This window comes from Prinia subflava, chromosome 1 (genome assembly GCF_021018805.1).
Source record: "Prinia subflava isolate CZ2003 ecotype Zambia chromosome 1, Cam_Psub_1.2, whole genome shotgun sequence".
NCBI classification, from domain to species: domain Eukaryota; kingdom Metazoa; phylum Chordata; class Aves; order Passeriformes; family Cisticolidae; genus Prinia; species Prinia subflava.
In genome coordinates, this window is record NC_086247.1 from 21542700 (window position 1) to 21564977 (window position 22278).

General features: G+C 37.7%; 1 protein-coding gene across 6 annotated transcripts in view; it reads right to left on the bottom strand.

The window, feature by feature from the left end:
* The window catches only part of VPS13B (vacuolar protein sorting 13 homolog B), a 422459-nt gene that overhangs the window by 88256 nt on the left and 311925 nt on the right, over nt 1-22278 (bottom strand). For all 6 annotated transcript variants that reach the window (XM_063390273.1, XM_063390281.1, XM_063390302.1 and 3 more), the window contains exons 35-36: nt 17145-17282; nt 6234-6641 (exon numbers count right to left, since the gene is read on the bottom strand). In XM_063390273.1, the coding sequence (XP_063246343.1) occupies nt 6234-6641; nt 17145-17282 (546 nt within the window). The remainder of the gene's footprint in view (nt 1-6233; nt 6642-17144; nt 17283-22278) is intronic.

Here is a 22278-nt window from a genome sequence, read left to right on the forward strand (position 1 = left end):
TGGCTGGTTGAAAACTTTGGCTTATTTTCAGGAGATAGCTGGTACCTACAAATGTCACTGATCTTTAAAGTTATAGATACTTAGCACAAGAGAAAAATCAGACACTGAATTTGTCCTGCAAGAATTACAAAAGAAGAATTAAAAAGTAGTGGATACCACTCAAAATGTATCCCAATATAATCACCACAAAGTTGATTTAGAGTTACAGCTTTGATGTCTTGCTCCTCTGGCTCTACACTTGATTCAGTGAATTTTAACTGCTTTAGTAAACTAAACCGTCCATGAACTAGTGGGTAACTTTTCTTTATAAATAAATCATCCTGAAGACAGTGCCTGGCAGTAGCTAAGCTCTATTTGGGCCTCTATAACCCAGTCAATTATGCTTGTGGAAGTCCAAGACTTGACAAGATACACCCAGGCCACCCAAACCAAACAGGTTTCCCTGCACTCTTGGAATGTGGCTCCTGAGGATCAAGGACAGTCCAGCTCCAGGCTTATTCCAGTCGTCTCCCTTTGTATACATTCTCTGTTTTCTCATTTGTGCCAGCATGGTCATCAAAGTGTACCTGTCCAGTGAGCCAGCTGATGGAGTCAATCTTGTGGCAAAGTTTTCTTTATTATTGGGTTAGTTTTCAGAGAAATGAGCACCCTGACTCAACCCAGTGATCAGATGCCTGAGTAACTGAGCTAGCACCAGGCAGTGTGTGGAATTGTGTGGCTACAATAACCTGAATTTCCTATGAAATTGCACCTTTTGCCTGGGCAGCAAGCTGGTGATTCCACCCCATAAAAATATTCTTGACATGGAAAAAGAAGAAACATGTCAATATGTCAATAATTTAAACAGCTTAAGGAACTGGTCCCAAAGACTGGAAATAATGTCTAACCTTTGTGTTCTATACCTCACACTGAAAAGTGAAGATTGAATTAAGAACCTCTCAGAAAGCATAAAATGTATAAAGAAAACATCCAGCTTTCATTGTTGTATCTGTTTTCTCATGAATTTAAACAGTCTATTAAATTGACTTCCATGTAAATACTGTATCACCTACTGTGGCCCTGGGCTCCCACTATCAAAAGAAATTCCAGTCTCAAAAAATATGTAATTAATTTCACAATAAAAGCTGAAGAGATTAAAACCCCAAACATACTTGTTCTGAATCTAATTTCATCTGAAATACTTTTAAAGCTGAGTTACTCAGATAATAAATGCAGTTCTACAAAATTAGTGCGCACTGTCTTGAATAAACAACCTACAAGGAACTTTTTATTCATTTTTTAAGTCTCTGAAGTTAACGTGCTGGTTCATCAGTAGCAATTCTGAACCCTATTACAAAGTATCAGTAGGGAATCTGACCAGGATTAATAGTGGTACTCAGTCCCGGGATTAGATGGTGTCTTGTTTCATGGATTTTAGGCCATCTGTTCTTCCCTCCTACATTATACTCCTGCAGAACTATAAACGCACCTCCACCTCAGGGACTATAGAAAGGAATTAGAATTCTTCTGCTTTTCATTATCACAAGATTCAGTAACTCATTTCATTGTCAGGATAATCCCCTTTTACTCTTTCTTTTGCGCTTGCAGGATATGCCAAAATGACAAATAAAATCCCAGATGTTACAGACCTGATGAGGTCTCCACCTTTCCTTGAGTGTTGGGTTTAAGCTACTTGGGACACTGTGTCAAATCTGACAGGACCCCGATGCCCACACCCAATATTCATTAAGGTTTGTTAGTGATTTCTATAGCTGTCTACAAGCTGCACTTCCACCTCAGTCCTCAGTGGCCATTTAAATATTTAGTTTGTCCTCTGGCTTTTACTGACAGAGAATTAATTTCCTATTGTTCAAGTGTTGGAAAGAGTTTATATTTCTTTCTAAAAGTAACAAACGCCTTCTGGGTGTTGTAAATGGCTTGTTACTGCTGCATATTATTTTAGGTAGTCATATCTAATTTAAAGTTTTATTTCCCCATGGGCTAACTTGCATATCTGCAGCATCCAAAGGCTATGACAACGCCTTAGCAGAGTTTTCTCCAGGGAGTTAGTTAACTACAAAATGAAGTTTGGTCTTTGTGCTATACCAATTCATATCTGCATTTAATTTCTAAACGTTCTGTAAAGTATCTCAAGTATGTAATTATTTTCAGGTTTAGTAAAAATACTTGCAATTATCATAGGCTGAACTAGTGTTTATTTTTTTCCCCCCTTATTTATATGCTAAAGTAATCATCTCTACATATGGGAGAAAGGGCTGGGGAATTCTGTGTATGATCTTTGGAATATTTTATGTCCGTAACTCTCTCAGTTCAGACGCTGAGCAGCACGACTTCCCTCCCGTGCCCAGCTGGAGTAAAATAAGGCTCCACTGAGAGGCTACAGGCTTCTTGCTGTCTTTCACTTTGGGGAAAGAATGGTCCTCAGCTTCTCTTTAATTTATCTGCTCTTTTGGCAGGTAGGTAGTGCTAATTTCAACTACAAACCTAAACTAATTGAAAGCAATATGCTTAGAATTACATTCTGTTTTCTGGTATTTCTTGCTAAAACCTATTTCAATCCTAATGCCCTGTGACAGTTTAGGAGTGAGTCACACCCCTCAAGCACGGTACCAAGAATCCCAGATCTGACTGGGTACATGGCACTCGAGCTCTAAGCATTTGTAGAAGATGCCACGTACTTCAGGGGACAAAAATCACTGAACCAGGTGTAACAACAGTTCTTGCAGTTGGGCTTTTCATCAACAGTACAAATAAGCTATCAGGCTAAGTGCTTGGTATTTAAAAAATGGGTACAAGTTTTAACTTGTAATTCCAAGCCACATATAATTACTCCAAATATAATTACTAGAGATAATTGTTTTATTGAACATCAATACAACAAAGTCCTACCCTTAAAGGCATCAGGAAAACTATGATGGTAACCTCTTTTAAAGTATTTTTCAAAGGGATTTTGTTTTGTTTTATTATTTTTTCTTTTTGTGCCAGTACACTGCAACAGTCTACAACAGTATTACTTTACGAAATTCAAAATACTGAGTATTTAACCATGAATACAGAGGGGAACATAAGTATTCTAACAGAAATAGTAACCGTGTTGTTATAAGTAACTGTTGTACTAAAACCTGAAAAATGTCCAAAAAATGAAGTCCCTTGACACACTAAAGGCTTGGGGTTGTACAACAGCGCAGCAGGATATATAGAAATAGAGGTGTTTTAGTTTGATCCAATCGCAATGTCAGTGTTCAACACTTAAAATTTATTTTGTTAGAAGTGAAATCATTCAACTAATTAGCTCCTCTGTTTTTCAGAAGCTAAAACTTTTTAGTTTCGTAAGAAATTAAAAAGAAAAATGAAACCAGAATGCCTTTAAGTTTCCATAATTAAACCAGTAAAATCTAGAGGGAAAACTGATAATTAAAAAATAAAAGTTGGATAGCAAGCTTTCTTCTTAATTTCAGCTGAAAAGAAATGAAAGCAATATTCAAGGTCATGCACTTTTATTTTCCCCTATAAGGGAGGAAAAATGCCGACAATATATATTCTTCAGAGGTTTTTTTAACTCAGTAATTCCTAGCAAATAGGACTCCTTTCAAAACAACTTCATCTACTGCATTAGAACTCATCTGGAAAAGGGGTCGTTTACACTGTTTATAAAACACTGCCACATAAAACGTGTAAAAAAACCATATTTCACTAAAAATAGCTTGCGTAAGTAGGGGATTAGAGTAGTTTCTACTGCTATAATTGTTCCTTTGTAGTTTTTTCCATGATGTTTTTGAACAGTGTTTTTAACTATGTTTATTAAAGTCAGCACATCAAAAAGGATCAAAGAGTAAGCTGGTGAGAACCAAAGAAACCCCAAGCGTATTGTGTTGTCTCACTGGGGAGTTATGCAGATTCAAGTAAACAAGTGCAAATTGTTGAGGTTTTAATGAAAATTTTCTACAATTATTGTATCTGAAGTCATTCTATATAATAACATCTGTACAGCAGATGGCCATACTGTACAAAAGGCAAGCAATGCTCCTTTTTCTTCCTCTGTTTTAACAGTACATCTGAGATGACTACTTTTGTCATTGCGCTGAGCTTGGTTCAGCAAATAATTCGTAAAATGCAGCTGCTGCAGATGGTCACAATAGTTATTTGACTGTAAAATCAAAGACACAGTGAAGTATTCACATATTAGTTTCATTCTTTAAAAAAACCTCTGACATTAACCCTGTTCAGCTCAAAAGGTGTATCTATAAAACCTTTTATAAAAAGAACAGTAGTGAAGAACTGAGATATTTAAATGCTCCTTCCTCTCAAGACACAGCTACAAACTTAAAAAAATTGAGTTAGGTTGCATAATTTCTTTGTAACAATAAAACAAATCTAGTTAGCAACTGTGGTATTCTTCTAAAGGATTTTTAACAGTAGATTATAGTACCATTTCCCCCACACTGAGTATTTTATCTCCTCTCCTGAAGTTGTAATTTCCACTTTGGTTTCTATTAGCACTTTAAATTCAGATTAACAATTGTGAAAAAAAAAATCCAAGCAATTTCTTAAAAGGTTTTTTGACAATTTCGATCAGTTTTGTGGAAGTGTGTCTTTTGCTCTAATTAAAACCTAACTTACTGCACCATCACAACAGTATGCAAGACCTCAAGCAGACATACTTTTCTTTTTATAAAGTAGAGATAAAGCATTTTTACCTGGAAAAAATGGGAAAAGCGTCTGTTGATGTCTATTAATTGTCTGGTTATGGAAGTTCTTTATTTAGAATAACTAATGTCCATTTTCATTAGATGTGACATCAGTATTGCTCCACTTCACAACGCCTGCCAGACTATGACCATTCTGAAGATTCATGTATGCCTTATAACACGTAAAATAAAGATTGATGTCCTCAGACTGCCAGAAGAATTAAGAAACAGAACTTCATCGCTGAAAATGTTTCTGAGGCTTCACATGCAAGGCAAGGTACGTCCTCCTTCTGGGAGGATGGAAACCTCCAGGGTAAGTGAAATACAGCGTGGGCCTGCCAAATTGCTCCATGGAACAGTGACAGAGCAGCCTGGCTTTGATGTGTCCAAGCATGCTGTGGACACCATAACGCACCACGGGACAGATAATGCATAAATGATAGAGTGGAACGATAGAAGGGAGGAGGATTATTACACAGAAACAAAACCAAAACTATTTCAAGCACATCAGAAAGGCTTTTGCTCAGTTGCAGTGCCTTCTACGCTAGAGTTGGGATCCGAATGGAAAAGCGTGGGAACGCAGGCACTGTTCCTGCCTGCACTGCTGTTTATTAACGGATAAATCAAAAGTTTCAGGCCCTGGCACTTTCACGGGTCTTCATGTCCTATGAACCTTAAATTTTCATTTTTAACTTTGAAAATAATAAAGAAGAACTGAAACTTGCTGGCCTCAGGAAAATATTTCTGATGAAAAAGAAATCACCACCTCAATTGGCCAACAGGTCGTTCCTCTCAGCTAGAGATTGTTTTACCTCACAAGCTACTCTTCCAACTACCTACATCTGGCTCATCTCCACACCATGGAAATTTACCATCTTATTAATTTTATTGAAATACTAATAAAACAATTTACAATGACACTCAAAATATCTCCATTTTAAATGAGTCTCTGGTATCTGGTTAATTGTACCCGAGGTGTAAAGTTTCCTTGCAGTGCTTCAGTAATGAGGCCAGAGTGCCTGTTTTCCCTGTGTGACTCTCAGGTGTGCAGAGGAAACATGTAAAAATTGAAAACTTCATAAATCTGGAGGAGAATAACAGCATGACCCAATATTTACATAGCAGCACCTGTCAGGGCTCTGAACAATTATTTTTACATTTTTTTAAAGACAGAAACAAAGGTCCTAGCAAGAAAATCTAGTTACAGAGTAAAAACTGTCAAAATTTTGCCCTTTGAATTATGTGCTAAATTATCGGAATACCAGAGGAGTGGTTCTCACAACCACTCTTTCAGCCAGAATTCCATCAATAAATTAGTAATTACAAGCTAGGGGATATTAACTACAGAATTAATCATTCTTGGGTGCTCCCTCACAGAAAGGAAAACTCAGGTAATAGAGCCTATCAGGGATTTGCTATTTTCTGTTTAGGATTTATGGTGTTGGCTGGAGCAGTTCCCTGCACTGCGCCACACTTTGAAACAGCCACTAGACCACCACTTACACAAACCAGTAGCTCTTCCAACTTTAAAAAAAAGCTTCTTACCTGCAGTTTTATGTCCACTTTTAATATTCAGGCTCCCACTGAGGTTTGAGAAAGAGACTAACAAACAAGGTTTACTGGGGTGTGGGATGGTTTCCATCAAAACAACCATTTGAACGGTGTGAATGGAAATTTTCTGGAAGCAGGAAAGGGCTTGCCACAAGTTTTCTTGCATTGAAGCCTTCTGCACAGTGTTGGTGTGCACTGCAGGTGGGAAGTCCTTTGCACTGGGGTGTCTGGATATCACAGTGACATCCTCATCTGGAATAATGCCAGCTGATGAAGAAGCTTCCTTCCTGGGCACATCTTCATTTGTGGTTATGATTTTCTTCAAGAACTGGTTTATTTGGTCAAGTCTGGCAAAACTGAGATTTGCTTTCAAAGGTTTTGATATGTCCACATTTATGTCAGCTGTAGGGGAGAATTGGAGAAAAAGAAAGTGATAAGCTATGGTGCAATTATTCAAGCTGTGTGCAAATATCAGGCATTGAGTGGAAAAAACTTTTCCACCATATTCTCACCATGTTTCATTACGTGGACTGAATCAATATTAAAACATAACAAAACAATGTTTTTAGCAATAAATCTGAATTAAAATAAGGATGAAAAATAATATAAGCAAACACTATTATATAGAGTTTAAAGGAAGAAACATGGCACAATGTGGATTCTATCTAGTTTCTTCCCAGGGATCACCACAGTTATCTGAAAGACACACATTTTATTTGAGTGTGCAGGAGGGTAAATACATTAGTTCTTTTGTGTCAGAATAAAAATATACTTCCCATTCTCTTGAATTTCATGTCCAGAAGAACTATTTGACTAAACTCCAAAGCCAACAGCGAACATTTTCAACACATTTAAATGAGTTAGTAACATGTGTATTGTGTTGTTTCCTACACAGCTCATATGCAGCAGTCTTCAATGTATTTTCAAGATGAAAAGTGAAATAAAAGGCAAACACAAAAACTGAGGTATATTTAGATTTCTTCATTTTCCAGGGAGATTGGAATAATGCATTGTTTTTAAATTTTTAAAAAAATCATTATTATTTTAAAAATATTTTTGTCTCCTCACCAAAAAGGATTTTGGTATTTCTCAGAGTACTAAAAGACTCAGGATTTTTAGGAATCACAATTAATATGAACAACATTATTAATAGTGATATCTTGGTAGCTGAGATGTAGGAACTGGCAAAATTATTTCACAGATAGGAAGCAGGATTTTATGAAGGCTGAAACTTAATTTTGTGCTGCAGTACCAGTATATAACAATTCCTTACAGAAATCCAGATTTTAACTTAGCACTTAGCATTTTTCATTTCAAAATTCAGTTTTTGACCAGTAATTTGAGACAGCTATTCTGGTTAGGGGGAAAAGTGCTTTTCCCTTTGCTGTTTGACTGCCACCACCCCAACCCCATGAACCAAAAGTGATTAAAATTCTGTGCATATATCTAACCTAGATTAAATGTTCAAACAGCACTGCTTAGTTCTGAGTTTCATTATAAATATATACAGGAAACACTGTCTGTTGAGTGTTTTTCACAGACTAATGAATATTTCATCAAAACTAGTTTCAAGGTGTCCAGGATCACATCTTACTCTTAACATTGATGCAAACCAATGAGCTTGATTCTCCCGTTCTTTAGGTAAATTTTTACACCAATGGTAAGGGGCTGTAGGGGCAGAGTTTCAGAGCTGCTTTTAAGCACAGGTTTATATTGACTTCAGAGACTCACAGGCACATGACAAATTACTTTTCTGATCCCCTCCCCCCAAAAATATCTGGCATATTTTCTACAAAGATGAGAGAAATTTATTAATGTCTGTGTAAGATCTGCCATAGCTGAACTAAAAAAACCAAAAAAATCTTGGAAAAATGTCTGCACTGTTCCACAAGCTACAGCTAGCAGAAATTTAAGACTGAAAAGCTATTTTTAACTTAGAATTTCAATTACTGGTTTTCTAGAAATGCTTTCCCTTGCACTGAAAGCCTTCCACACTAAACTAGGAACTGGCAAAACACTAGCTAATATCTGGGCCTAGCAGGAAGGCAAGTACCAAAGCTAGGAAGCTGGGCATTAGAAGAAAACAGGATTGGAAAGGATTGTTAAATACTGGAATTTGCTGCCCAGGAAGGTGATGAAGTCTCCATCCCTGGAAGAGTTCAAGGAGCAACTGGACATGGCACTAAGTGCACTGACATGGTGCTGATCAAAGGTTGGTCTCAATGATCTCAGAGGTCTTTCCCAACCTCAGTAATTCTGTGAAGATTTTCAGGCATCCAAAACCACAAAAGATCAACTTGGAAGCTTTTTCAAAATCCTTACGTACTGACATTTTAATTAAAACCATGGGAAGAAAAGGTCATAACACTTTGGAAAAGCTCCCCACACTTTTGGCACTTGGAATACCCCAAAATCTGCTCACTTTTTATGCAGACATCACTGGGTCTCTTCTTCCTTTGAATAGAGAAGGGAGTTAGGAAGAAAGTAGAGACCCTGTGACATTATGACATTAATTTATTTACAACACTCACATGAAAATGAATGTTTTTAAAATGAAACGTTAAAGAAACGAACCAAACAACTGCCTTGCCAATTTAAATTTCTCCCTTAGTGATGTAGTAAAAAAGCAGTGAAATAGATGTTTATTGCTTTCTGCTAAATAATTAATTTTCTAAGTTAGTAAAGGAGGACCCTTTCTCTTTGGTGTGGCAACTTTCATATCTAATTGCTTTATCTAATACACATCTAATTGCCAGCACCTTCCTATGGTAACGTAGCCCAGAAGATGAAAAAAAACCCAACAAACCTCCCTGACACCCACAAACTACTTAGGCCTAAGTTGACTCAACAGGTGTCAAGGGCTTAACCCAAAGCTTAACACATCCAAACTGAGTGTGAAAGATGGCAAAGGAGATGAACACAGAGGCAGAAGCTCTTTTTGGGGCTTCCTTCAGCCAGGGCAGAGAAGACACAGGGCACTGGTGCAGCTCATTGGTGGAATACACTTGGCACCTGAGCCGGTGCTTTTATCATTGCTCTTGCCACTTTTCCAAGAAGGCAACAAAAAAAAGGGCCACCAGGACACCAGAGAAATGCAAATTACTTCCCTCTTTTCTGTTTGGAAACTGGGCATGTCACACAGAAAAATCTTGTCATGACTGATAACTTGACAAAGTTTTGTATGAAGTTATTATTATCCAGTAAATCAGCCCTGACAGAAATGTGGTGGAAGCCAGAAGCATAATTGCAGAAAATGTAACTTTGGAACCTTCACTGCAAGTATTTTAACTATCTCATAATGATATAGGTTATTTTTACAACTGGATAAAGATTATGTAAAGAGATTCTTTGGTATTTTAAGTAAAACATTCAAAAAGGAAAAAAAACCCACAATTGAGCAATCTTTAGTCTTTGACCTCTTTTGTACTTTATCCTTAGCAATGTAAAAGAAACTTTAACATTCCTTCTAAGGAAAATATATTTAAGTGATGGACAGAACAATGAAAACTGATGAAATATGAAGAGCTATTTATAGGAGTTGATTAAGATAGATATTCAACAGCTTTACCAGACAATGAAAACAAGTTAAAAAGAACTTTAAAATCTATGAGTCACACAGATTCAACTGGAACAGAATTTTTGGGTGCAAAACACCCAAATTTTTGGGTGTAACAGTTTTTTTAGATTCCTTTAAACACCTTGGGAAGAACAGCGGATAAAACCGTGCAGATTCTATACCCATAGGAAAACACAGTCTTCCTGTAACTCAACTAACTCTGAATTGCTCGAAATTACATCAGAATAAAGACAGAGCAAAAGGTAGCTCAAAGTCACCTTTAACTCCTCAATTATATCAGTTTCTCCTTTGCCTGCTAGTGACTGGCTACCAAAATTATAACCCAATGTATTCTTTTACGACGTATTAGCAATAAGTTATTTTGCCAGGTTTTATCTGTTTCCAGGAAAAAAAAAGTGAAGAAATTACTAGGCTTGCAAATAGATTGCATCCAGTGAGTTATTTCTGTTATGCTTAAAGCAAACTGAACTAGATGGTATCAAAGCAATTTTTGATTACAGTACAGCGTTTGAGCCAAGAATTTGAATTGCTCTTTCTTTTCATTAATTTCTTCACTACTTCTCTTTAGATTACCCAGTAAATCCATGAATTTCAATTACTAGTTTCTAATTAGCCTTCACAACTTCCTGAACAGCAACTAGGAAACAGAATGATGAAATAACTAGTGAGTTAAAAGGAGATTAGATAAATATAAATAAATTACATTTATTATATGCTCCCACCACACCAGGAGATGACTTAACAGTGGAGGAAAAAGAAACACTTTGGAATAATGAAATCAGAGAGGGAATTCAGGTCCCAGAGGCGATTCTACGGAGTTTTATGTTAATGTACACCTTGTGGGGGACCAAAAATCAACTGGAATAGTTTCCTGAAAACCGTTTCCAGCTATTTTCTCATTTTAAAAGTTCCAACTTCACTTGACCCATTAGTCATCATATTACTTACATTTATTATGTATTTTGAAATCTATTACAAAAAACCCAATGGATTCAATATGGCCTGTTTGAACTAAATCATAACAACTATAAAAGAAAACCTATGAGCAGCATTCTGAAATTTCTGTCTGAAACAATTTCTTTCTTTGTCATTTTATTACTTAGAGCTTCAGATAAAAAAATTTCAGGGTTATAAGTATTTTACCCTTGTTCTCCATAACATTCAAATTTGTACTGGGAAGATAATTTTCATCTGTGAACTTGGGATAATGATGTTACTCAAAATGACTTTTTATTCAGAGGGCTAAGGATGAATAAGTAACACAAAAACAACAAAAGCTCCTAGCATGTTGTTCCAGATAAATTCCAGCTCTTACTGGAACTGGAAGCTTCAGTGGGCTTATTCTAATATATGCCATAAGTTAATGTATACAATGTTACTACATCTATGACTTAAAAACTATCATAGTATTTTCTCAGTCTTAAATACCAGAAAGTAAATGCCATGAAAATTAGTCGTAAGTTGAACACAGACAGGCTGGATCAATGGGCCAAGTCTATGAGGTTCAGTAAGGAGAAATGTGAGTCCTGCACTTGTGTCACAACAATCCCATAGAGCACTGCAGGCTGGGAAATGTGTCTATTTGAAAAGCTGCTTCTTGGAAAAGGACCCGTGGGTGCTGGTTGACAGGAACTGAACATCAGCCAGAGCATGCCCAGGTGGCCAAGAAGGCCAGTGGCACCTGGCCTGGATCAGCCAGCAGGAGCAGGGCAGGGCACTGCTGAGGGCACACCCTGAGTGCTGTGTCCAGTTCTGGGCTCCTCACTAGACAAAGGACACTGAGGTGCTGGAGAGACTCCAGAGAAGGCCAATGGAGCTGGTGATGGATCTGGAGAGTAAATCTTATGAACAGCAGCTGAGGGAGCTGGGGTTGTTTAGCCTGGAGAAAAGGAGGCTCAGGGGGGACCTTGTTGCTCTCTACAACTTCCTGAAAGGAGACTGGAGCCAGGTGGGGAGTGGCCTCTTCTACCAGGCAACCTGCAACAGGACAAGAGGAAATGGCCTCAAACTGTGCCAGGGGAAGCCTAGTTCAGGAAGAATTTCACTGAAAGGGTGGTCAGGCTTTGGAATGGGCTGCCCAGAGAGGTGGTAGAGTCACCATCGTTTGAAGTATTCAAGAAATGACTGGACATGGCTCTTAGTGCTATGGTTTAGTTGCCATGGTAGTGCTAGGTCAAAGGATGAAATGGATGATCTTGGTCTTGGCCAACCCTAATGATTCTATCAATTCTAAGATTGGGATCTTTTCAAAGACTGAGAAATGTTGAAATGTGACACAGAAAAATATGATTCATTTTCTAAGAATTGATGCATTTTCTATAACCCTGATTCAGCAGTGGATCTTTTACTTCTCACAGCTAATACAGAAAAGGTCAGGTCTTTCTCCTTGAGGCTGGACATGGATCTTACTCTTCCCCTCCCCAAGAAGGCTGTAAAATACTAAACTTCTTCATATATACAGCACTTGTATAGAAAAACCTACTATTTATTTGAAACTCTTAAGATGATTTAATTTCCTAGTCCTAAACAGGAGAGAAGAAGATGATGGCATGAAACATTTTACCACCAGTGATATTCTTTTTCCCTCAGCCGCCCATCCTGATGTAGGGACTTTAAACAGAGGAAATATGAGGAAGGTAAAGGTAATCTTGAGCTCTGATTCTGATTTGGAGTCAGGGTGGCCCTTCAGCAAAAGCCACCCAGTGTAATGGCTGAATTGCAAAAATTAAATTTATAAAAATAGGAAAGAGACATGTAAAGAAAAGACCAGTTGTACTGTTCTCAATTGTCTGGTCAAGCATCAAAAGAGACACAAATTAAGAGAAATTGAAAAGCAAGAAGAATCCAAATGAATTGTTTTTATCCTATAATTCATCATTCCCAATTTGGATCAAGGCAAAACAAGGAAGAAACTTGAGACAAGGCTTCAGAGGCCATCTGCAGTCCATCTTGCATTCTGTCTCTGTGAGACAGATGCCAGTTAGTCCAGAAGAGCCTGGTAGTCACTGCTCAGTGTTTCTACCTGCTGCTGTCTGTGTGCTGCAGCCCCACAGAGGCAGCTCTCCCAGGCCAGCATGGCAAACCAGAGCCTTCAGGGAGCCTCAGCACCCCGAGCCGTGCTGGGTGCTCCCGCAGGAACACACCTGCTTCCGTGACCTAGTGTGTCACTGGCATTACATGGAGGTGTCACTTAGACATTAACAGCTTTGAGATCTCAGACAAGGCTCAAAGTGATGCAATTCTATTAATTTTTTAAAAGTGTCACAAGTAAACCAAGACAAATTGTTGTAGGTCAAGAAGCCTGAAGATACCATTAATAAACAATGGAGGGTTACTGCTATTCAGTAGATGCTGACTGAAATTAAGCAACTGTGCAGCTACCAAATACAGCTCAGAAGTGTGTCAAGGGCTGGGTGGTGAGGCCAAAAACTATAATGGGGGCATCGGGAGGCACTATCATGAAAGAAAAACTCTGGCTAAGGGAAACATTAACTCTCTCAACAGAGTCAGGGAAGATGAAGCACAATACAGTGAGACGAAATAAATTGTTCCAGGTCATGGAGCACATTTGTGGAAAAGAAAAGAATCCATAAATACTAACTCTCTATTTTCTGCTTAGCTGCTGAATAATACATCTCTATTAAGACACATATGGGGAAAAAAAAAGGTTTCAGAAAATGGAGCAAATGTTTGAAATAAGTGTTAAAAGAATGCCAGTACACTGAAAAGTATAAGAAAATATTTTCCAACTTATCCATGTGGCTCCAATGAGCAGTTTTCATTTTCTGTACTTAAGCATATATTAAAGTAAATTTAAAGTTAAGTGTTGTAGACACTGTTTTTAGAGAGGTACTTTGATGATTTTCCTCATTATTACACCGATATTACAGACAATAGATGTGTCAAATCCCAAGCAATACCTACAGGCTGGTACACCTGTTTGGAATATTTCTCTTTGCCCTCTTAATCAAATAAATATAATTTCATGGCTGCAGTGTCAGTGCTTTAAAAACTTGTTTGTAAAAGAGCAAAGGGGAAAAAAAAACCTACTAGAGAGCTCAAAAGTTTTGCAAATGACCCAGAGTTAATTAGAAAAGTCTGCACCCTGGCTAGTTCTCCTTCTCACGTGTCAGCTCTCATTAAATCAAAAAATTCTCCTTTCAAAGTTAACAAACACCATGGTTAACAAAACTGTTAAACTGGGATCAAGTGGGCACATTCCTCAGTTTATATATGATGTCATGCTAAGCAGCCCACAGCTGAACTTGCAAGTAGTATGAATGATTTTTCAATATATTAAGTATCTGATCTAATGCTAATTTTCTCTCTATAGGCTAACTGTGCTGGGAACAGGTGGCCCTGCTTTCAATTACGGAGGGCTAACATGCCAGTGTGAGGCCTGGATTAGTTCACCTTCTCACAGGGAATTTGCCTCGGTTGGGAATGGATTTATTATGGCTTCACACATGGAACGGGGCTCATGTCAGCTGAGGGCAGTGATACATCATATGATTCAAATTAACCTGCTGTGGACTGTTCCGCAGGGCTGGGATTGTGTATTAAAATGACGACATTTTTAAAACAGCTTGAAAGAAACCAGGATTGCTGAAGTGCAATGGTTCCAATTTGTTCCAACTAATCTATCACCTGCTGGAGATATTATTCTAGTGGGTTTCTGGTAGCTGCTATTTTCCAGGTTTCTCCAAACCACTGACCTTGGTAATGGATACAATTGTTGCCTCTGCAAACAATGGGGAAAAAGACTGGAGAGAGTGCCAGGGTGCAGCTCTGATTATTGTTTTTTATACCTAAGCCTAGATCCCCTGCTGTGCCCCTCATGGTCCCCAAATCATGTGTGGAGGGACTGGTATGGAAGAGAAACCCACCAGGTCCCTAGTTCTCACTTTATCTTGCAGTGAGACTATCTTTCTTAGTTTATTTGTATATTGTCTTCTGCAGAAATTATTTATAAAGATGAATTATCAGGACCTCCATTACTTCACATCTAACCCACTGCCTTCCCAAGAAAATACTGCAGAAAGAGGACTCCAGTATAAAGCATCCAAAATTTGTGTGTATAAGTATTTTAAGGCATTTTGTATGAAGCTGTACTTCATAAGCGTTTTTGTATCATTTGCATCCAGAAAGACTACATCAAAGACAGCTTTTATAGGTAAGAAATGTGATTTTAAAAAATCCAGAAGAAGGACTAGAAGGTAAAGATGGTAATTTTTCAAAACCTATTAAAACAAGATAGTCATATTTGTTCCTCACATTATGAATTATATTTAATGCTGAAGCAATAAATAGCTTGCTTCTATGTATTAGACAAAAATTAGATGTACAATCCAGTAATAGACTGAATAAAAAAGATAGAGGGTCATGTAAAGTGATGTAAATGGAATTTTAAAAATTTAAAATAATTAGTTTCTCTAAAAAGAGAAAGAATAGTCCTTTAATACATTTTGGGGTTAAAGCTGAGGTCTGTTCCCACAGGCCTGATGATGAATGCTTATTTCTCCTAGGATCTTATTACTTTAAATCTGGAAGAAATATAGTTTTTCTTTAGTTGCCAAAAATGTACAAAATAATCAACTCATGTGGCAAGAAATGCATTAATGTATCCTGTTATTCTCATTTAATTAGTGGTTTCCAAGTTTAGCTACTTGCTGTAGTTTTTTGATCTTCCAGCTAATACAGACTGACAACCTGGTTTCCTGTGTGGTGAAACCATAGGATTTTTCTGTGGAACACCATCTACTTATCTACTTCAGCTGACAAACTATTTGCAAGGAGTACTGGTTTTATCTAACACAGCAAACATTGGGAACCACTTGCAGATTTTTTTCTGTTAACTGCTCGATAGTATTTTGCATTATAAAATATAGGCATGCTTGGTTCTTATATTTGAAATTTAACCTCAGCACACCAACAATGTATTTTGAAAGAAAAATGGCATTACAATTAAATCACTGAACTCTGAACACTTAAAATCAACACAGAAAACTGTATAGTTATCCCAACTGCTACATATTTTTGTCTGCATAGGCACAGCTTTCAAAATGCGCTGACTTTTCATCTGTAACCAACAGGCAGCACCTACCAGTACATTCAGTGCATTTCAGCAATTTACTTACTCCAGTTATAAACCACATATACATAAATGACTATGAAAACACACACTATGTCATTAGAAAATAGGTCACTTAGTAGCAGCATTCTTCGCCAGATACTCACCAAAAAAGAATAGCCTTCAAGGCCTGCAACATAACTCTATTCCAGCAGTGCCTTTATTTATTCAATTTATTAGCTAAGCTGTCTCCCATTGGTGCCTTTATTTATTCCATTTATTAGCTAGGCTGTCTACCATCACACATACTGTTTGTTGACCTTACAAGAGCTCTTGGGAGTTTTGCTGAGGTTCTCATCCTCAAAGAACAACTGCCAGCTGAGCTAGGATCTGCTGGTGTAACACTTTCTCCAGGCCTGCTGACGGCCAAGCTACCTCACCCTGCAAGAAGCTGTGGTTAGGGGACTTCTTGTCCCGCAGGGGAGTTGGTAACTCATTTTCCAGTAGCCTGCTGAGGAGCTGTCAGGCTCTTGTAACTCTTTGCATGTGCTCTTCTGACGCAATCACACACAGAATGAGCCTTCCATTACTCATCCAATGAAACTTCCATCCCCCAAGGAAGGCTGCTTGGGAAAGGTTAGTTTATTTGAAGAGGATCTCATAGTGGTAACAGCTGAGGTTAGAAAAATCTGCAAGGAACAGTGGATCTGTTTTGTTATAGTACACTGGCAAACACTTCATTAAAATTCAGAGAAATTACTGTTGAGTCATGTGTAATGAAAGTTCCAATTAGCAGCAAAAAGATGATGAAAAAAAGAAAAAAAATCTTTGGCTAAGAATAGATCCTGGAAGAAATCTCTGAAGTTTTAAATGCTTTGCAAGAATAAATAGATTGAAGATTATGATGCATTAATTTATGGTTTTCAAGTTCCCTATTCACTATGGAGGGGAGAGATTTAACACTAATGCAAGATACAACTGAACTGGTGAGACAGAGGTGGACACTCACACTATGTGTGAATATATACTTTGCAAGCTGGTGCCAACTTCCATGTTTGCTAGTTTAGCTAGGAATCTGTCCTACTGGCAGGACAGCATCAGGGAAACTCCCTTAGGTGTATAATAAATGAAATATAGACACCTTCCACTAGATCAGGTTGCTCAGGGCCCCATCCTGTGTCTATATGTGCATTACATTACAAAAGATTACATTAGAACAGATTACATTAGAAAAGAAAGATTAAAGTGCAGCACTTACCTGGTCCATTAAGGAAGTCTTTAATTTGCACAGTGATAAGAGGAGGTGGAATACCACTTTTAGCATCTACCTCTCCTGCTACTGTCTGCAGCCAAATCTTGCAATAATCCAGAGCTTCTGGTAGAGTCTTACCAGGATCTACAGATGATAATCATCATAGTGATTAATTATATTCAAGGAATATGATATATTACAGAATGCTATATACAAAATTAACTAGACCAAAGTGAGGAGTTTTAAATGTAACATGGTAAATATTTTACCTAATATAACTGGTTTACATAGTGTTTGAACCTACAGACAGATGCATGCATAGAATAATGCATGCACTCATGGGCAAAAGTACAAGGCTTTAATTACAAAAAAATTAGAAAACACGCAAAAATGCCAAGTAAAGTATGAGTAAAATACATCAATGAAACAACATGACTGTAAATAGCACACAATTTCAGCTTTAATTAATGATTAAGTAATGACACTTAAGGACTCCATGCAAGAGCATCTGTGCTCAAAATGTGCTACTAGATTGTATTGTCATTGCTTGATAGAGAAAGTTATAATGAAAAGGTAAGTTATAATGGCAAAAAACCCAGAATGCTATAAGAGCTCAGGAAAAGAGCATGACAACAGTGCAGTTGTATCGTTCCCTTCGGAGCTTCATTTAATAGCTAATCAGGAGCTATTCTTGGGTACCACCTTGAGTGGTGTTCCTTTGATCAGTCTGTAACACTACAAAAGAACATTAAAATTAAATCCATCCAAGGGCTATTCTTGTCTTCATTTTCCATGTATCACACATAGTAGAAACAGTTGAGTAAAAAGGCTTTTTAATCTCTAGGGACTCATGACCTTGATTGTGAGCATTCTCAATTCTGGCATTATGGTCTTAAATAATCCATCATTGTTTATTATTGAGTCTATTAATTATTGAATGTCTGTCTCATCCTCAACTTAAGGAGATTTTCTTCAAGCTAGTCCCTCCTTTTCAGTCAATTAAAATCTGCTATATTGCTTTGAGTTTTACTGAACTAATTCCTTTCAGGAATAGGATTTACATACTCAGTGCTATAGTCAACATATGGTACTGTGGTATCACAGTCATATGTGGACTTGGTATATAAAGTCAGCTTTGGAATTTGTATTTCTTGACCTTCTCATGTGATTCATATAAAACTTGGCACATATGAACCCTTATGTGATTTCAAAGAACCTACTGAAACCAATTGATCATGACTTTAGATCTATATGGAAAAGATCAAAAGTTAGCACATTCTTTTGTTTTTATTTGATCAATTTTCAGGCAATGACTTTACAGCACTATTTGTACTGTATGGCATATACATTACAGCCTTTTCTCCCCTCTATTCCTGCTACACATTTATGAAGTCAGCTCTCAACAGTTATTGAAGAGCTGCCACTGCATACAACAGATTTGTATGTTTTCCATGAGAACTTCTACATTTTTATGATTCTTAACCCCTTTCTTTTAATTACAATAAATAGAGTGGTGTGGCACACTGGATGTGCTATAATAACTGTTTTAGGGAATATCTTGTGTTTGGCATTTTTCTAGTATACTGAAAATACTACTACTACCAGTACTATTACAGTTGCTCATCATCATCTTCTTGTGCACCAAAGTATACATTTTTTCCAAAACACAGATTTGTTGCTGTTCTGAGCAAGGATGTTATCTCTGACTTGGATCTATAAAATAGTATCTTATTTTGTGCGGGTAGATCATCATAAACAGCTGACATTGTAATGTTTTTCAGAATATATAGTGTAAAGCATTTCAAAAATGACTGAATGTTGCTCAGTGAACATCACTGAACTGATCAAATTCACCTCTAAATTACTGTTCCTCTCTAAGTATCAATATAAACATTTAGGTGTACCAGTATGGCACAAAACATTGTAAAATGCCACTATTTTGTCTCATTTCTGGAAGACAATCATCACATATGCTATATAGCAACCTATATCTTTCCTGAAAACCTTTTCAGAAAATCCACTACATTTAGCTGAACACTTGGTTTGTAAAATACACTCACAGGTAATCTTGTTATCCTGAGATGTGTTTATGTTACTAAATGGCTAATAATTATTTCAAAGTTGTAGCTCCTTCAAGCTGAAAATATCTCTGATGAAAAGAATTTATACAGCAGAAAATGCTCACATGACATATTTCAGTAACTACACAAACTGCCCTCAGGCCACTGGGAACTGCAGCACTTAAGCACAGAACCAAAAAATAAAGCAACCACGGGACTGCAGGAGACTTTTGCTCTGTCATGTCTCCAGGGTGTGCAGCACTGTCACCTCTTCCTCACCTGGGGCACTGCAGGACTGGGAAATGTGAATAACAAGGACTCCAAAATTTACATATTAGGAACACAACATGAAGAAACCTCAATGCACAAAATTAGCGCAAGTCTAACAAAATACATTACTTGTAACCCAGCACTGGTCTTACTGAGTTCAAGCATTGTTAAGTTCAAGGGAAACTGAGCTGATTTTGGAAGTGGGAGTATTGTACTGATGATTTTGCACCAGAGATAATAATATCAAGGGGCATGCAAAGAGCCAGCTTGAGTTCTTCCAAGCCCATGGCATAGAGTTAATTTGTAACCTGGGTAACAGACCTGACTGTCCAACCAAACACGCCAGTTTTAAGTTTTAGGTAATAATAAGAAAGTTAAAATCCAGAGGTTTCAAAATTGACTATGCTTGTGTATATCAGAAACTTCAGGGAAATTCTAAAGGAAATGTATGAGGGTAAGACAAATGTATATCTTAAGGGTCAAACAACCAAAAGATATTAAAGTATCTTCTACAGTAAATAACAGCACACGCATTTTCATAGGATCAAGAATCAGGAGAAGAATAAAGCAGTATCAGTCAATCAATCCCTATGCCAAAAGCACAGGAAACAGAGAAGCAACTTAAGGAAAAAAAAGAATTTTAGAATGAAAAGTGAGGAATTCATGATGAGAACAGCTATTAGAAAAAGGACTCTTGTCTCTCAAGGAAATGATGGAAGCATTCAAAATGTTTAAAAATACACTTGACAGAACACTATAAAATATACAATTGGGAACAATTATGCATCAGCAGGGAACTGGTTCTGAATAATGTATTATAATAGGTCATTTCCATTTCCATTTTCTATGATTCTCCCAAAAATCAACACTTAAATTTGCAGTTATTTGTATAAAGAAAATGCTGGAGAAAACCCAGGGGATGCATATATGAGTAAAAGGAGAGGCTAGAATTACTCCACAGCAAGCCAAGAGAGAGGAAAGAAAGCACTGAGAAGCGAGGAGCAGTGAAGATGGCCAGAAATTTTATCCTCTACACCATGTGAAAAATTTGTCTGTGGCAGCAAAATAAAAATAGTGAGACAACTATCACAGATTCACAAGACCTTAAATTACAAAGACTGTGATTTAAAATCTGTAAGACTGAAAAGGTGAAGCCTTCAACAGATCCACATTTACGTTCCTCCCTCCCTTCTAAAAAACAAAACAGCAAAAAAACCCCTCTAGCTATTTTTGAATTCATCCAAACATCCAAAGCCACTTTTAACCTTGCTGAGATCTAAACCTCAGTTCTAAACTTCTCTTTATGAAATACCTTCCTAAATTTGATTTGAATTTGCAAGCTTTTGATTTCACTGCTCTCCTCTTGGTCTTCTGTTAACAGCAGACAGCAAACCCCAGACTTGTGAGGAGAGCAGGGAGTAAGGGGAAAGGAAACGAGGAAGGTAGAAGAGATGTCACATTTGAAGATTTCCATTCTCCAAAACGTGTCTTTGTTCCTCTTCGTAGCTGACAGCCAGGCCAGCTAAGGGGGCAGGGAGTGTGGGAGGCTTTAATGGGGAGGGGCTCAGGGGCTCAGAGCCCCGAGAGCCCCAGGCAGGGCCAGGGCTACGGGCGCGTGTGCGGGCGGCTCGGCCTGCTCCGCTGGAACGCCACCCTGCCCAGCCAGCATGCACTGTGCTTTTACTTCAATGGATGAATCACAGTTTGGTCTGCAGTCAATTTTACAAGCCAGTATGATGCTGCAATCATCTCTGCATTTGAAACTCTGAAGTGGAACGTTTGCTCTTGTTTTCAGAACGGTTTCCACTGGAATTTAAAGAACACAAGTGGAAAAACATTTCTGCTCGCGTACTCACAAGTGCTGTGTCAGGAAGCTCAAAAATGAGCACTTAAAGTAACCTGAGGAATGCACATTCCCAGGCCAATTTGGTTTTATGGATGGGGGCTGCACTGCTCCCCCTTCAGCCATGACTGTAGATGTACTGGACAATAAATACACCCAGAGGGGAACAGGTGACACTCCAGCAGAACTCCCTCAATGCTGTGCTAGGAACAGCTTTAAATCCTCTCTCTGCCATGCAGAAAGCACAGGCTGACAGAGGCAGTGAATCAGGCTTCCCGCCAGAGCCAGCCTGTGCTGCTCTTCATGCAGCCTGGAAAAGGCTTTCCATTAGATCAGAGGTTACATGTGGTCTTAGCTACTGCATCTGCTCTTCATGGACCCCCTGCCATCAAAGGCGTGGGTGTCAAATAAAATAAAATCAAATAAAAATCAAGAATAATTCTGGATGGCCTCACAATGACTGTTTTTCGCAAATGAGTCGTTGGCGGAAGTGGAAGAAATTCCACGCATAACAGATATTTACTGAGAAATTTCTCTCCCTTGAAAGAACCAAGTACCACAACCTCCTCTTTGAAAGTAAACAAACAAACAAATAGAAAAAAGATTTTTCAAGAGTGCCCAGAGTACAATGGTCAGGAAATGAGGCAATTTTGTATCTGGATTACATTACCTGAAACAAAACAAATAAAGATTAAAAAAATATTTATAAAAGCAGCTTATGAGATTACATTTGAAACAATTGCACCCACTTTTATTCAAGTAAAAATGGCCGAGACTGTTAGCAAAAACTAACAGTCAGCAGATGCCTTTTTTGTTAAATATAGGAGGAGCATTTAATAAAAATGGGTCATTTTACAGTATCTTTCAGTCTATTTTTACACAAGTAAACTCAAGGAGCAACTAGTCTTTTTAGCACCACTTATTAAGGAGTTAAAATTTATACTATTAATTTATTTGCTTTGATTTC